We start from the raw sequence: 16,216 nt of genomic DNA, 5'->3' as shown, positions 1-16,216 counted from the left end.
TTTGCATCATCTCTTTCTTCTTTCCCTCTCTCTCTCTCTTTTCAGTATCATCCCATGATAAATGCAATTTATATTGCCGTGGTGAAAATCGCAATACCGGCTATTTCCGTTTGGCTGAGAAAGTCATCGATGGTACCACATGTTCCTTTGATACATTCGATAAATGCATTAATGGTGTTTGCCGGCCGGCTGGCTGTGACAACGAACTCAATTCCATAGCCAAATTGGGTGAGTAGAAATAGATAGAAACAAAAAAACAACAACAGCAAACGAAATTACTTGAAAGTGCAGCTAAAATTAGCATTTAGAGCAAAATACAAAAACACAAAATCTAAAGTGTTCAAATGCCAACAACACTGCTCCTCTATATCTTTATCTGTGCGGAAAACAGCCGACATATGAGGCACATCAACCGCCCGCAGCCAACCAACCAAATGATTCATGACGAACCACAGCACCACCAACTAACTTGGTACATGTGCTCATCTGGGACCGGTACTAATGCAGTGCTATTCAGCGCAAAGCACAGCGCGCAGTGATGACGGATATGTATATGTCAATGTCACTCACAATCATAACAAATAATGAAATGTCTCATCATCATTATCATCGGTAGCACCAAACCACCCGTTCATATGCACGGGTATTTTTACTATCTTAAAATATATATTGTATTGTACGAGGGATGTTAGGGATTTTTTTGGAAATGATTTAATGAAGGAGGCGTTGGTATGGGTTAAAGGATAATAGAAGTGCCACTTCGTGTTGTTTATCTTAAGAGTATACAATGGTTTTGTTAAGCTCGGGAACATGCTCAATTGAACAAGATTCAGTGAAAAGTGTAACTGAACTAGTTCAGTCATGGTCGTTATCTTTCAAATAGTTATCTTTCTGTAAAAGTGCACGAAATCGTGACAGAGGATCGAATAAAATTCTCTGACATACGCAAGCAGGAGGTGATGGGCTGTCATCTGAACGGTCACCAAACTTAGCGGTTTAGCTGACTGCATTTTGATAAGGTGATTGATTCACTGAAAAAAATCCCTATGGAACTGTAACAATCTGCTCGTATTCACGTGCCTCACTTCAGATTGAAATGTCAGTACTTACTAGCTCCCCAAGTTTTCACGAATTTCGGAAACCAGCTCTCAATTGAACAAGATTCACTCAAAAGAGCACTTGAACTTGTTCCATGAAAGTAGTAGTCTTAAATCAAGATTGCGTTCATTACGAATGGGGAGACATGTGAATGGGTTTAGCTGGACAGTTAAATAGGTGCAGCGTATCGTGGGGACATTTTCATATTCTTCAGATGAAAAAACTGTTCTAAGTCAGCTATGTAAATATTTAATCTATCACACTGATTATAAAAACCGACGGCATCCTCTGGCTTTAGTGAAGGAACCACCATGCCAACTTTTCAGGTTTCTGGTACAATATGGGGGACTAACGACAAATTGAGGACAAATACTCAACTCCCGGTTCATCCAGTTGCTTAACAACCGTGAGATTCCGTTTGGTCCTAACGCTTTAGATGATTTTGCCTTTTCGGATGATATCTGCAACATTGCTCTCGTATAGTATTGTTGTGGAATCCCCCTGGGCTGAGAGGGCTCTTATATAACGTAACACACCCCTCTCCGCCCCATCACTCTCTGGGCGATCCATAAATTGTCGCTTAAAGTAAAAGCCATTGAAAGTAAAAGCCATTTTGTCAATTTTCTTTCCCAAATTCGAAAGTGATTTAACCGTTGTCCAAGATTTGCTCAATACTAAACCACAGTTGCATTGATTCAGGTGTCCTAGCCAATTTTTCCGCTTGTTCTTGCCAACTAGCTGTCGAATTCAATCTTAAGTTCTCTAACGCATGGGTCTTCAGGGTTCGTACGACGAAGCACATCACGCTCATTTGTTACTTCCGTCGCATCTGCTGCGAAATTTAGTATAATTGGTATAATGAGCGGCTGCAGCTGCGTTGATGTTCCGCGAAATTCTCTCAGCCACCCGTGGATCTGAGGGAATGCGCAGCACTCTGAAGCGGTAACTGGTAAATTCTCTGAACCCTTGCTAATCGACTTTTCTATGGTTTAGAAAAGTACGGCGGACAGAGGTTATAAAGTCGGGTGGTATATTAACGGAGACGATATTAGGGCGGTGGTCTGAGTCATGGGGAATAACGGAACAAGTCATATATTAAACCGGATGCCACAATGGTGATGTTTGGGGAGAAGTGGCAATCTCCTCTTATCCTCGTTGGAGCGTCTTCGTTCACAGTGCAATATGTTCAACTATCATTTGTTTGCCCGTCACTGTAACTACCTGGCCAGGGCGGATTGCCAAAGTTCATGATGAGCATTAAATTCTTCAAGCAGCATATGGATATTGCCTTCCGAAAGCGAACTAATATCAGGTATATAAAGCAGGGCACAACTATTCTAGTGTTGGGCAATCTTGTTCATTGAGCGGATCGATCTTTTTTTCATTCCGTTCACCAAAAAGATCCGGGTCGTTCACTTCGTTTGTTGGCTCTTTTTCGTTCAAACGAAACGATATGAGCCACTGAATGAAATGAACGAGAGGAGCTAAGGGGCCAAGTGCATACGATCCGTTGTGTGACGCGTTGCGCGTTGAAAACAACAACCACAAGAAAAATGTGTAAGTGATGCCTAGTTTGTTCTTGCAATTTTCATGTGGTTATTATAACGCGACGCTCAACGGACCGTATGTGCCGCGGCCTTAATTCAGTTGTCACACGCGCAAAATTTTCGTTTAAGAAAATTGCGTTTTTGGGGTGAGAGAAACTCAATATTCTTGCAAAATCTTGCAGTTAAACTTCAGGAATGATGCATTTCCGGCGTGGTGAACAACAAAATGAGGTTTATGGTGTCTCGTTTGTTGCTGTTGAGGAGAATGCGATGGTATTTCGTTTTCCGACGACGACGATGATTTTAATCTAGCTCAGCAACATAACACCTATCACTGTAGTCGTGGATGGGGCTATGTATAATAAGCTTCGGATTACTTCCAGAGTTCGGATTACTGCTTTCAAGATAAAAACAATTCAAAGATTCCTCCGTGTCCAAACCCCCCATTTGTTGTTGTAACCGATTGTTAATTTTGTAGTCGGACACAGACATTTTGTGCAACAGTTACTCATTACCTTGCAATAAATAATGTGGAAGGTAGCTTGTTTAATTACTTTGTAATGGGTTATTCGACTCATGCAGCTCCCAAACTTGCTGGCATAGTACTATAAGACCGAAGTGCATCACATCTTCTAAATACGGAACTGAAACACGAAAAATCCAATTAAACAGGAATTAAGTATAAACCCCATATAATGGATCAGGTTATTTTCAAGAGGTCAGCCATATCTTGAGCAGATTGTTTTGGAGGTTATAATATCGCTATATGGAAATTTAAGTCTTCGTTAAGATGTAGCACACCCCACATCCCCAAATATAGAAATATATTATTCTATTTTTCCAATTTGATCTCATCGTATTTATTTTCATAATTTGTTGAGGATACACCTGAAACGTATATTCTTCGGTACAAAGGTACAGTCATCCAGCTTTTTATATAGTTTGCTATGATCCTATTTTCATATGTCACACTAACATTGATAAATTAATAATATATTTTCTTCTTTCTCTGTTTCAGATAAATGCGGTGTTTGTGAAGGACGCAATGACACATGTCAAGATATTAGCGGACGTTTTTATGTCTCTGATTTATTGAAAGTGCCAAAGACCAAGTCATATTTTTATCATGTTACGACAATACCCAAAGGTGAGTTATGATTAATTAGTGGGTGATTCTAGTGACTAATATTCGCACAGAAACACGCGATAATATTCTAAGGAAGGTGTTTTACTGTGTGTGTGTGTGTGTGTGAACATTTTATATTGCATTCAACATAAGTGCGTACGACGGACGGATTACGCACCTATCTAAATTAAGATTTCTTAATTGTTTTGTTTTGCTTTTTGATTTGAGTCGATTTGTTGTTGGTTTTTTTATTACAACTCGTATTAATGATTAATGACTTGATTTGAGTCAATCAATGTTTTTCATCGTGCATTCATGTCACCGTGTCGATCATTGATATGCTGTCAACAGCGCCGGGAAATAAGACATCAGTTGCATTTCAAATGTAATTTTGATTTCGAATCAATCGACACAAAAACATAGTTTACATTACAAATTTGTGTAGCATGGAATGGACTACAATAACAACACAGTTTATAGGATAGGGTATGAGGGAGATGTGGAAAATAGTAAATGTCAGTAAAAATGATTTAATAGCTTACATGAGGTACGGGATGTGATTGACGTGAAAAGTTTTATTAATTAACTTTGATGTGAGGTGTTTATTTTTAGTACCGACCATTTTTTTGCAATTGCAATTTTTACACTTATAAAATAATTAAAAGGAAACTAGGGAATAATGAATGGAATGTATGAAAACGTGACAAAATACTCAAGTTAAACTTCAAAACACAGGAAGTTGTAACAGGAAGATGAACATATGTATACACACGTATACTTATGTGTGTATACATATGTTCATCTTCCTGTTACGTTCTGTAAGCCTTCAAGAATCCATATAGTATTTTCGAAAATTTTGCCATTTTTCCATTATAAACTTGGAAATTTCTACAAGTTTTTGGATACGGGAACAAACAAATTGTCTACATTACATACCTCAAAATAATCCCTCCATTCCACCTAATAAATTCATAAGAAGTACTTCTTTTTATTTTTCCAAGTGCATCACATCTTCTTAATATTCCTCAATGTGAATTACCAACATTCATATCAAAATAAAAAACACACACAATTAATATTTAATTACATTATTTTTTGTCATAGTCATCGGAAAACGATTCGAGTGTTAAATTATTCAATAGCAGGAGATTATCAGCCATTAAACATTCTGTACAACAACCGTTTGTAGTTAACACTTTATTTCATTTGAGGTGTGTTCCATAATGCGTGCTTGTCATTAGAATCCAATTTTAAGCGGATTCTATAGAACACCTTCTCCTTCTCTGTCTAATACCACGAGCATAATAGAACATTGCATATTTCTTAGCATTAATAAATAATTAGCTAAGGTGAAGACGAATGTTCGAATGTCTAATAAATCTTTGCGAATAAAAATATTGCAATAAAAAACTAATAAAAATAAGTCGTTAAATTAGTTTTTAGGTATCATCACTATTTGAAATATGCTTCCTCTAAAAGACGAAAGATCGCCTACAGTAGAACATGGATATAAGTCCTTACCCGGTAAAATATGCATTACGAAATAAGGGATTTACATACCGTATTATTTGACAAGAGCATGTAACTAGTTATGAAACAACCGCCAGAAGTCGACATCCATACGGTTGAGAACACAACCTACCAAAAATCCCATTACGAAATAGTTTATCCCCCGACTGCCATTTCTATGCACCGGATTGGCTCATGTGTTTGTATTCGTATTTTTTTTTTGGTAACATTCCAGCAAACCAATCGTACCGATATCGTAACGAAATCGGAACAAATTTCGGACGTTACGTCCGATATCTGATCTGAAATCGTAACGATATCTTAACGAAAGTTGTATGAAGTGGTTTACATAATTTCGGAACAAAATGTCGGAGCGAAATCGGATCGATTTCGGTCAGAATTCGCAACAAAATCGGAAGAAAATCCTTGGGAAATTCGGAATTCTAATTTCTTCCTCCGAATTTTCGTACAGATTTTTGAACGATTTCGGAATAATGTCGTATGAAAATCTGAGGTACCTTCCGAACTTTCGTAAAGATTTCTGAACAATTTTGGAATTATTTCGTATGATTATCGAAGAAAATTTTTCTCTGATACCTCTTTTTTATTGATAAATTTTCTTTGTTATGTTTTTTATTGGAAGATTATAATTTTCAAAAATATCTAAGATTTTCACTGTTGTTATCATTTTGTAGTTATGGTAGAACAATGTAAACTTTGTGTACCAAGGCATATTTATACAAGGAAGAAGTGACAATCAGCTGTATTCTTACTTTTTTTGTAAATTTAGTTTTCAAAATGTAATAGGGTCTACTCATGAAATTTGAAACTTCGAAATTTGCTACCATAAAGTACTTATTTTTATCGTAAACGTGTAATAAAAATTACCTACGAGAGTTCTGAATGCTTTACATTTACATTTTGATTCAAATTTGTTCTATTTTAGAGGATTTTCAAAATGTATTTTTGGAACGACCCTATTATTCAATATTTATCTTTGACAATTAATTTTCAATACCAACAATGTTGTTTTTGTAAATTTGTTAGTTGTTGTAATTCATGCATTTACCTTCTATAAATTTGCCTTGTTGTGTACGAATATGTTGAGTTTATCAGCACTAGCTTGAATTATTATATGTTGCATTTATATTTAAAATATTTAAAAAATGTATATGCGAATTTTATAACCAACCATTTTGTTTTTCGACAACAAACTAAAATGTTGCTTGTTCCCAGCCAGTTTTTTTTTTTAAATTTTTAATCAAATTCGAGTCTTTTTGATCCGACTGCACGATTAAAATCCTGGAATACGAGCTCATTTTCTGATCATAAATGTCTCCTTTGTCGGGAGGAAAACGTAACCTCAGGCGACTCTTCTAAACAAATCACAAATGAGTCTTCCTCTGCATTAGTTTTGAGTCATTTTTGCCCATTTTCTTGTGGTATATAAAGTCTTTTTTCAAGTCGTATTTTAATAATTTATTGGTGATTTGTTGATTAATTTAGGACTCTTTCTCTAGTCGTTTTTGAGTCATATTTATAATCGTTTATGAGTCTTTAGGGAGTTATTCATGAGTCTTTTTATTAGACGAAAATTAAAAGAATTTTTTTTTTATTCTTCTTTGCTTTTTGTTTCTTTCCTATGTTTTGTTGTCTTTTCTGCTTTGTCATGACTTTTAATTATCCTTTATGTTGCTTCTTCATTTCCCTTGGCAAAACCTGAACATGTGTTTGTCTTTACTCTTAATATTATACGTTACATTTATATCAAAGTTTTGTAGAAAGTGTATATGATAATTATTTACAACCAAACCATAATGCTTAGACAACTAAAACAAAACAATCAGTTTTTAATCACCTATCTCTTCAAAATATGATCAGAAGGTACATAATTATAATCACTTTTCAAACACCTGCATGACCATTTTTTGATTAAGCATTTTTCAATCTTCCGATGATCAAAATGTGACAATAAATAACGAAAAAATAGTCACATTTTAAACGCCTCAATGATTTATTTATGATTGCTACACATTTGTTGTTGTATTTTAAATTGAACTCTTTTTAATCATTACAGGGAGTCACTTTCGAGTCCCTTAGTAATTAGTTTTTGATCACCAAAAGGACTCTAAAAAGACTCCGCAATGTGATTTTTGAAAAAACAATCTTCCAAATGCTAGCTGGGTTAGATATATACAAAAGGTGGTTGTTGTGCGAAGGGAAATTTGTTTCTGACATGTCGATCCAAATTCGTAACGAAATCGGAAGAAAAACATTAGCAAATTCGAAGGGAAATTTACTTCCGACATTTTCTCCGAAGTCGGAACGAAATCTGAACGATTTTGCTTCCGAAATTGTTTCGATATGTCGGACATCCGACATTTGGTTTGCTGGGATGGAACAGCTTTACTCTGTTTCGCCATCGCCCATTTTATTGATGCTACATAAAGATCATCCAAGGAAATGTTGTGAAGATATCGAAGATCTACAACTTTCTCTTTGACGATCCCTATGTGTAGCATTCATAACATCAGCGATGGCGAAAGCATAGCACACAAGCTGCCACATGTTACCCTTTATCCCTAAATGACTCCTTCAAGCTCTTTTGGTCCGTTGCATGATGCAAGATCCCCGGGCCCCATAGATCAGATCTGTTTGCCACAACCTCATCCATCACATGTCAACATCGGAGAGATGTAATGATGTAGGGAATGTGTGCATTTCCGAGGCTGCTCTGGCCTTAACCGTCCACAGGACTACTGCGATAGGAGTTATGTTGCTGCTCCAAAACATCTCCAAGCGTATCTGCAAGTTCGTTGACGGGTTCATCACCATTGTCGATATACGAGTCACTTCCACAGTCTGTGAAACAACAAAAAAAAAGACAGCATCTTACACTACATGTTGTTGTTCGGCGCCCCAGAAATGCATCATTACTGCAAATACAAAAGAGTCAGCGAAATTGTAGATTTTATTAGAAACGTTACGGTCGTCGCGATCCAGGAAACCAAGACCACCATCACCTCTAACTTCCAAAGTTGCAATGGTTGTAACGTTTTGCGGATCGATCGTACACAAAGCTAAGGAGGAGAACTTGTCTTACTTATGTATATACCAATCGGTCTGGTACGGACCTATCACGCTTGAACTTATCTCTAGTGACCCATATATGGAATGTATGGATGTAACAGTAAAGTGTGGGACTGCCGAGGTAGAGTTCCTTTATATGTAGGATAACATGGGACAGCTTAGCCACTGGGGTGTATCTGCCCGCACCGATTTTTCCGATGCTACATAAAAGTCATCCAAAGGAAAGTTGTGAATTTATCGAAGATCTACAGCTTTCTCTTTGATGATTTTTATATAGCACCAAAAAATTGGTGCTGGCAAATGCACATCCGTTGCGAAGCAGCCTCTTGTTATCCTACACACCACCGATACAAAGTTGTGCTCTACTCATGATAATAAATCGCTTTTGGAAGCCACTTCAATACTCATCATATCCTTTGGCATTCCATCCTAGGCAATGGCCGAACAAATTGATAGCTTCACATTTTGAACGAAGACGACTCTGAGGGGAGATTGTCACAGCTCGCAAGACATCACCTGGTCTAATAAATGACCAACCGTTTGCAATAACGGTTGGTCATGACTCCGGACGAGCCGTTATTCCACATGACTCAGACCACCGCTTTATTATCGTCTCCGTTAACAGACCACCCGACTTCATAACCACTGACCGCGGTACTTTTCTTTACCACGAAAAATCTAATTTAAAAGGGTTCAGAGAATTTGCCCAACAGCGCCTCAAAGAGCTGCCCATTCCCTCATATCCTCGGATAATAGAGAGGAATTTCCATGACCTCATCACTAATGTAGCCGTTCTCTACATACCTATAGGTCGAATATCAGAAATAAGACAAAATTTCCAAGCACAGACGACGCGACTATCAAACGAGCGCCGTTGTTGTTGTAGCAGTATAGAACCCTACGTTGGCAGCCACTAGCCTAAACACTATGGCTTCGGGTCAATCCGGTACGACAAAACCCGCTGCGTGGAATTGATCAAATGAGCGTGATGAGCCTCGTCCTAAGAACCTTGAGAAAACAAGAGATTGGGAACTTATACTTGAATTCAATAGGATAGTAGGCGTGCATAAGCGGAATAGTGACTTTATCACCTAAAGCAATGCAAAGGGGTGGTTCTCCTACTGAAACTAGCAAGAATGCCAGCACTGTTTAATTGTTCCATTCTGTAGCCAGTAGCGAAGATTCTATGGGCACTACTACTCGACTTGATGAAAAAATATTACGCAGTTGCCTAAAGGATTCCGGAAAAAGGTGCCACACCAGCATTACATGCCATATACATACATACAATTTGTTCAGACGAGGACTAAATCAGAACAGTTCGTGCGACCGAACAATCATTATGGCCAAGGCCAAGCTATCCGAAGACATAGAGGAATTCAGAAATAAGAAGTCCAAGGTACGTAGAGTGAAACAGGTAGTTCCCCCAAGGTGTGTTGATATCTCCGAAACTGTTAGGCTATTATCCTTGCTGCAATTGTCAGTTTGAAAGAGAGAGAGAGAGAGAGAGGTGAGGCAATTGGTAACCCTTTGCCTCTCAACACCCTCTCTCGACGACAAACTGACAATTGCAGCAAAGAAAATGGCCTAATTTAAATATGGACTATCTTTTTGAAATTCCACATCCTCCAGACGGCATTTAGATCATAAGGTATGCGGATAATTTTACCATATTGGTGTCGGGTCCTATTGTGACGATGAGATGTGTTACAGATTAAATATCTGCACAGCTGACTTAGTACAGTTCTTGAATCTGAATAAGATAAGAAGTAGGAAGTAGCTCAAGCCTTGTTGCCCTCTTATAAAGCAATAGGGCGGTTGGTGCTAGTGTGATATGCAAATATTAACGCTTCGTAGTTGAAGAATATTCAGGCTTTCCCCATCCACACATGTCAAGAGAGATCTTCATGATTTAGAGAGAGGTTCAAAGGTTTAAAAGGGAACCTCTAGATCAGCGTCAGGCGATTAGGCGCCCGTTGGCGCTCATTTAACGTTGCTCTCTGCACACACACAATTCAACCCATTGAAAAAGCATGCACTCACACAATGACGCTCCGTAAAGTATGCAATAGAAAAGTATGGTGCCTGACGCTGCTCTAGATTAACGATCCTATCAGGCAAGCTTGTGTAGCATTTACACTGATGCAGTTGTGCTGGCTGTTCACAGATGCCCTCATTATCCCACGAAATAGCCGAAATTTCTTCTTTTTTTGTCTTCGATTGGGGCTACAGAACTTTCTTCTAAAAATTTGTCGGTAAAGGTTGGCATTTTATAGCTTCCATATATGGCATGTTTGAACACGGTGCTTTTGAACTAACATTAAATGAAAGTAGCTTACACCTGGGACATTTTTGCGAATTCTGAAACTACAATGTTCATAGATGAGAATAATCAAAAAACAAGAAAAAATAGCTGGAGGGATTTTAAAATAAATCGCGGTCAAACTTCACAAGTCCTATCGATTTGGGACTAAAGAAAATGTTGTAGTTGTGAAAATTCTCTAGAGGCTTGACCGTTATGATTTGTTCCTAGGTTTTACCATTTTTGAGATATAGAAGTTTAGGTTACATTCTTAGGGTTGTTTGTTAGGTTTTCACGATTTGTTTGAAAACGGCAAGTCTTATCGAAAAGGGACTAGAGAAAATCTTATAGCTGTGAAAATTCTCTACAAGATTGGCTTTTGTAATTTTTTTCCTAGGTTGTATAATTTTTGAGATATATCAGTTTAAGTTGGGGAATTGCAGTCATGACATTGTTTTATATGGGGGCGATACAGTCAGTAAATTGTCCCACTTTAAACTTCTATATCTCAAAAACGGTAAAACCTACGAAAATATCATAAAGAAAAATCTAGTAGAGAATTTTCACAGCTACAATATTTTCTCCAATCCCATTTCTATAGAGCCTGCGGTTTCCAAGCAAAATCGTGAGGCCCTAAAAATGTGAACTTGGACCGCGATTTATTTAAAAAGCGGTCCGGCGATTTTTTGTTTGTTTTTTTTTTTATGAACATTGTACTATCAGAATCCGCAAAAACTTCCCAGGTGTAAGCTCCTTTCATTTAAAGTTGGTTCAAGAGCACCGTGTGAAGGTTTTAGCCACGTTGTACAACCGAGATAGCTGAAAGTTTTTATTTAGTCTTCGTTGAAGATATCACATATTTCCGCAGAGAATGGTTCTCGGTTTTCATTAAACCCCTTAGAACGGAACATTCCGTTCTTCTTTCAAGGTTTTAGCCTCTTTATCATATGGAAATGCCTGAAATTTGGACTTCGTTGAGGCTATAAAATACGGCAGCAGATGCAGGTACGTCCGGATTTTCGGTATTTTGAATGTTTTAACCTCATTATACCACCGAAATTTGGTATTTAGTTTTAGCTGGGGATACAAATCTTTCCCCTAGAAATTTTTCTATACAGTTACATATTCTGATAGAGCCCCATAAAACGTTACCATCCGATTTACGACATTTTCAGTGTTTTATTGTCCTACTTAATTGGCTGAAATCTGGTTTCAATATATTTTAAGGTGGCCGAACATTTTTTTTCTTCAATCTGCAATCTAAACTTCTTGTTTCAATCTAAACTATAAACCAACAATGGAAAATTATTGGAAAATTTTATTTGAGATTAATTAATGGATTATATTGTCATTCGATTTATTATAAAAAAATATTTAATTTATTTCCATGAATCAGTATGTACATATGTAAATTTCACCCCACGACCCTTCCGTGTAATATCAGAAGACAGCACTAAGTTGAATAATTGAATCTCAATTTAAATAATTAAGCTAAATTGTTCAGCATTACATCGCCAGCGATTTGATTGGCACTGCCTTTATCTGATTTGAGGGGGCCTCTACTCGGAACGTGTAACAACTACAAAAAGGCGCCAATAAAAATATAATCAAATTAAAAAAATAAAAATAAACTAAAAATCTGACTATCAAAATAAACAATTTAAGCGCCATGCAAAACAAATCAGTGGTGATAACGCGATGCCAATTATGGTGATATGACCGCAGAATTTCTCGTTGGTGGATCAACTGGGTGCTTGTCATAGAACATTATTTGTTTAAAGGTGTGGAGTACATTACCCCCTTCTTGTCAATTTATGGCCCTTACCTTATTGTAAACATTGTAGCGTGCTGTTAGTTCATAACTACTACGTGGGTAACTATGAATATCCAACAATGTTTAACTACATATGTATGTTCATCTAGGTGTATCTGATAAGTAACACAAATTAGATACCAACAAATTACGAAGAGCTATGAATGAATATTTGTTTAGCTACTAGTAGATTTTGTTGGCTGTTGAGGCTCCTCATCTGATAGTTGACAGATAAAATTTAATTGTGAACATGAGTTACTTGGTAATGTTATCAGGTAATATAACCACATACATTTGTCGTTTAGTTTTTAATTTATTTTTATAAAATTTATTTTTATTTTTTATCGTTTTTTATTCTCCCTTTCAGGTGCTTCCAATATTGTGATTGAACAACCCGGTAATCATGATGAAAACTACATTGTCCTGCGAGATGATCAGGGAAGATCATTGATGAACGGTGATCAGTTGCTAACGGCCTATCACAATATTAGCTACTATGCTGGCGTGGCATACGAATACAATGGATCGAACAGTACCATTGAAAGGGTCAATACAACCTACACCAAAAAACTGAAAAGGGATTTAAGAGTTGAGGTAAACATAACCCAAATCTAAATCTTATTTGCAACAAATAACCACTTGAATGGTTTGTGTCCTTACTTTTCTTGTAGCTTATATCTCTAACCTCACATAATCAACGTGACAATGATACCCTTCTATTGACTTATTCATACACGGTGGACAGGTCGTCGAACTTTGTGGAACAAGATGTTGAAATGTATCGTTGGGAAATGCAGCAATGGAGTATATGCGACTCGTTGTGTCAAGGCAGAATGCATCGAACACCAGTGTGTATAAGTACAACACAAGGTGTACAGGTGGCACCGCAATTGTGTGATTTTGAAGCTAAGCCGCCAACTGAATACAAGGCCTGTAATACGGATTGTGTTTTAACGTAAGTTACCATAAAAACTAATTTACAATGACACCTAAAACAAGAATTTGTGCTCAAATACGTCATACATTCAATGGAAATAACAACTTAAATTACGCATTTAATTTAAAACTGTTTGATTTAAATGCTATTTAAAGTGAAATTGTTACTTTAAAAATAATTTACAAGAGCGCTCAATATCGTGTTTCAATGATCTATTTTAATTTAATTTGACGTTAAATGATTGATCACGATAAAACGATTATCGTGATATTGAACTGTAATGCAAACATATAATACGTTTACATATAAGTGGATTTAGTGAATCTCCTATGGATATAAATTGTCAACTTCGTTGCATACGTCAAATAAATCCTCAGCGAAAAGCTCTAATGTAAACATGACATAAGTCTGACAAATATGAGGTTAAAACTAACGCTAATCATGATAAGTGTATGTTAACAATACACCAGTTGTACTTCGAAACATTTCACTTGCAATTTGGGAATTCCAATTGAATTTCGAATTATTTCATTATTTGAATTTATTTGACAGATGTTTTCATACATTTTACGTCCAATAAATCGAGAGCCTTTTTTTAAAGATAATAAATCCTAGTATATATGTACATATACCATATAAATTTTCCATCATAACATTAATTTTATTGAGAAGACTGGAATTGAAATAAAATGTCCTAATCTATTGTTTTCAGTTTAAATCTAACTGGCATTTCGGAATGTTCAGCTCAGTGTGGCCAATTGGGTACACGAGAGAAGACATATCATTGCATACAAAGCTTTACCGAATTTGGCCGTTCGAATATTGTTGATTTAAAATATTGTGCCGCAATTTATGATATTAAGACGCATGAAGAATGCCGGGAAGGTTGTTGGAAATACACGGACTGGATGCCGGTAAGTATTTTAATCACCCTTCTTAATAATATAACTTTAATACTTATCATGGAAATTTCTCTAGTGTTCACGTTCCTGTGGTTATGGCGTTCGTACACGCAGTGTTTCCTGTTATTTCAATAATTCCTTTGTCCATGACGAATATTGTAATGCGAAAACGAAAGCTATTTTACATGAAACCACATCAATTTGTAACATGGATCCATGTCAAACATACACACCGCCAGAAGTTTCACATGTAAGTACGGAGGGAATTTAAATTTAATACTATGTGTTTAGGTGAGGGAGGGGAAATCCATAGATTTTTCTTTAACGATAGCTCAGTAAACGAATAATGAACAGTGAAAAGAATAAAATAAAACAACAAACAACGAGAAATTAATTAAAAAGTAATACTAAAAATGATCTTCGCCTAAAAAGGCAAAATTTTCAAATAAAAAACAGTATCAGTTTAATTATAATAAATGATTGCTGTTTATTGATTTTCTTCTTTTCAAACAACAACAAAGATGACCTTGTAATCTGGGGTGGCGACATAGGCCTGTTGGTAACAACAAAGATTACCAATTGTAATCTGGGGTGGCGACAGAGGCCGTTAAGTAAACGCGAAGACGTTTTGTTAGTACACGACAAGTGTACTCTATGAAAGTTGGCGACAAGTGAACGCAAAGTTTCTTGCAATCACAGAGTATTGCTGTGATCGCAGAAGATTTTAGTCGATTTATACTACTACAATTACAATTCCAATAAGAGAAAAATCAACAACCAACGCTCGTTGGCATCAGCGCTCTACGGTGTCCGCAGAGGGAACGTGCAGAGGAGATGCCTGATGATGTCAATCAGCATCCGTGATCGACTTAGCTCGGGAAGTTGAGTTGGAACTTATCAAACTTATACATTATGCTTTTCAATATTTTCGTATTGCATTCCTTAGAAGCTAAAAGGAGGATAGACGCTTCGAAGCTCAAAATGTGAATAAATTTGCCCTATAAGAAAAATAATCAGTCCACAGAGACTTGTTATCTTTGGCATAGTATTGTCTCAAATATATTCATTATAGTTGTGTCGTTCATGCGCGGACTGGTTCACAGGATCGATTCCTTGAAATGAATCTTCCTCTAACATCACAAAAATGAGGGATGAATGAACCATAGAAAAATGAACCATAAAATCATTTCGTTCCTTGTCGTTAGAGGTAGTTTACACAAGCGATCAATGTCATATGACACGAAATAAAAACATTCCATATCTACCCATGCATGCAATGTGGAGACGTAATTTCACTGCTTTTTTGCTGGAGTGGACGCAAAAAGTAAATGGCGTAAGGAAAATCCCCAATATTGCAAATATTAGCGACTGTCTAACAATGGAAAATTGCAGCACATATGACATTGATAGATAGTGTAAACAACCTCTTAACAACATTCCGTTGGCGAATTTGAAAATAAAAATATGTATATTGGCGTCGATCGTTTTTTAATACATTATTATTTTTTAAAATAATACATTATTTTCAAAAATAATTGTTTCTAAAATGGATGTACGAAACATTTATTTTCTTACCTTTAAGACTGACAAAACGACTAGTGACTATTGGTGATGAGAAGAGGAAGCATGAACGATATTCACAAGAACATGATAGTCGACTATGTAATATTGGACGAAAATGAGCCAAAGAACGAAACGAACGACCCGGTTCATTTTTGGTAAACGGAATGAAAAAGATCGATCCCATCAATGAACGAGAGATTGTCGAACACTGTGCTTCGCTGTTGGCAGTGTTTCACTTGTCTTTACTTTGGAGTCATTCCAGCCATAAGATATTATATCTTCTATACAAAAAAGATCGCTCCCAATGTGCCTTTTATATGGAAAAGAAT

General features: G+C 36.5%; 1 protein-coding gene across 9 annotated transcripts in view; it reads left to right on the top strand.

The window, feature by feature from the left end:
- AdamTS-A (ADAM metallopeptidase with thrombospondin type 1 motif A) overlaps window positions 1-16,216 on the top strand; it is a 328,356-nt gene that overhangs the window by 304,550 nt on the left and 7,590 nt on the right. For all 9 annotated transcript variants that reach the window (XM_073963190.1, XM_073963191.1, XM_073963189.1 and 6 more), the window contains 6 exons: window positions 46-228; window positions 3,664-3,792; window positions 12,853-13,079; window positions 13,157-13,440; window positions 14,135-14,336; window positions 14,401-14,574. In XM_073963190.1, coding sequence (XP_073819291.1) covers window positions 46-228; window positions 3,664-3,792; window positions 12,853-13,079; window positions 13,157-13,440; window positions 14,135-14,336; window positions 14,401-14,574 — 1,199 coding nt within the window. The remainder of the gene's footprint in view (window positions 1-45; window positions 229-3,663; window positions 3,793-12,852; window positions 13,080-13,156; window positions 13,441-14,134; window positions 14,337-14,400; window positions 14,575-16,216) is intronic.

The sequence above is a fragment of the Musca autumnalis genome, unplaced genomic scaffold (assembly GCF_047663935.1).
Source record: "Musca autumnalis isolate F117 unplaced genomic scaffold, ASM4766393v1 scaffold_1, whole genome shotgun sequence".
NCBI lineage: Eukaryota > Metazoa > Arthropoda > Insecta > Diptera > Muscidae > Musca > Musca autumnalis.
This window is presented reverse-complemented; position numbering and strand designations above follow the sequence as displayed.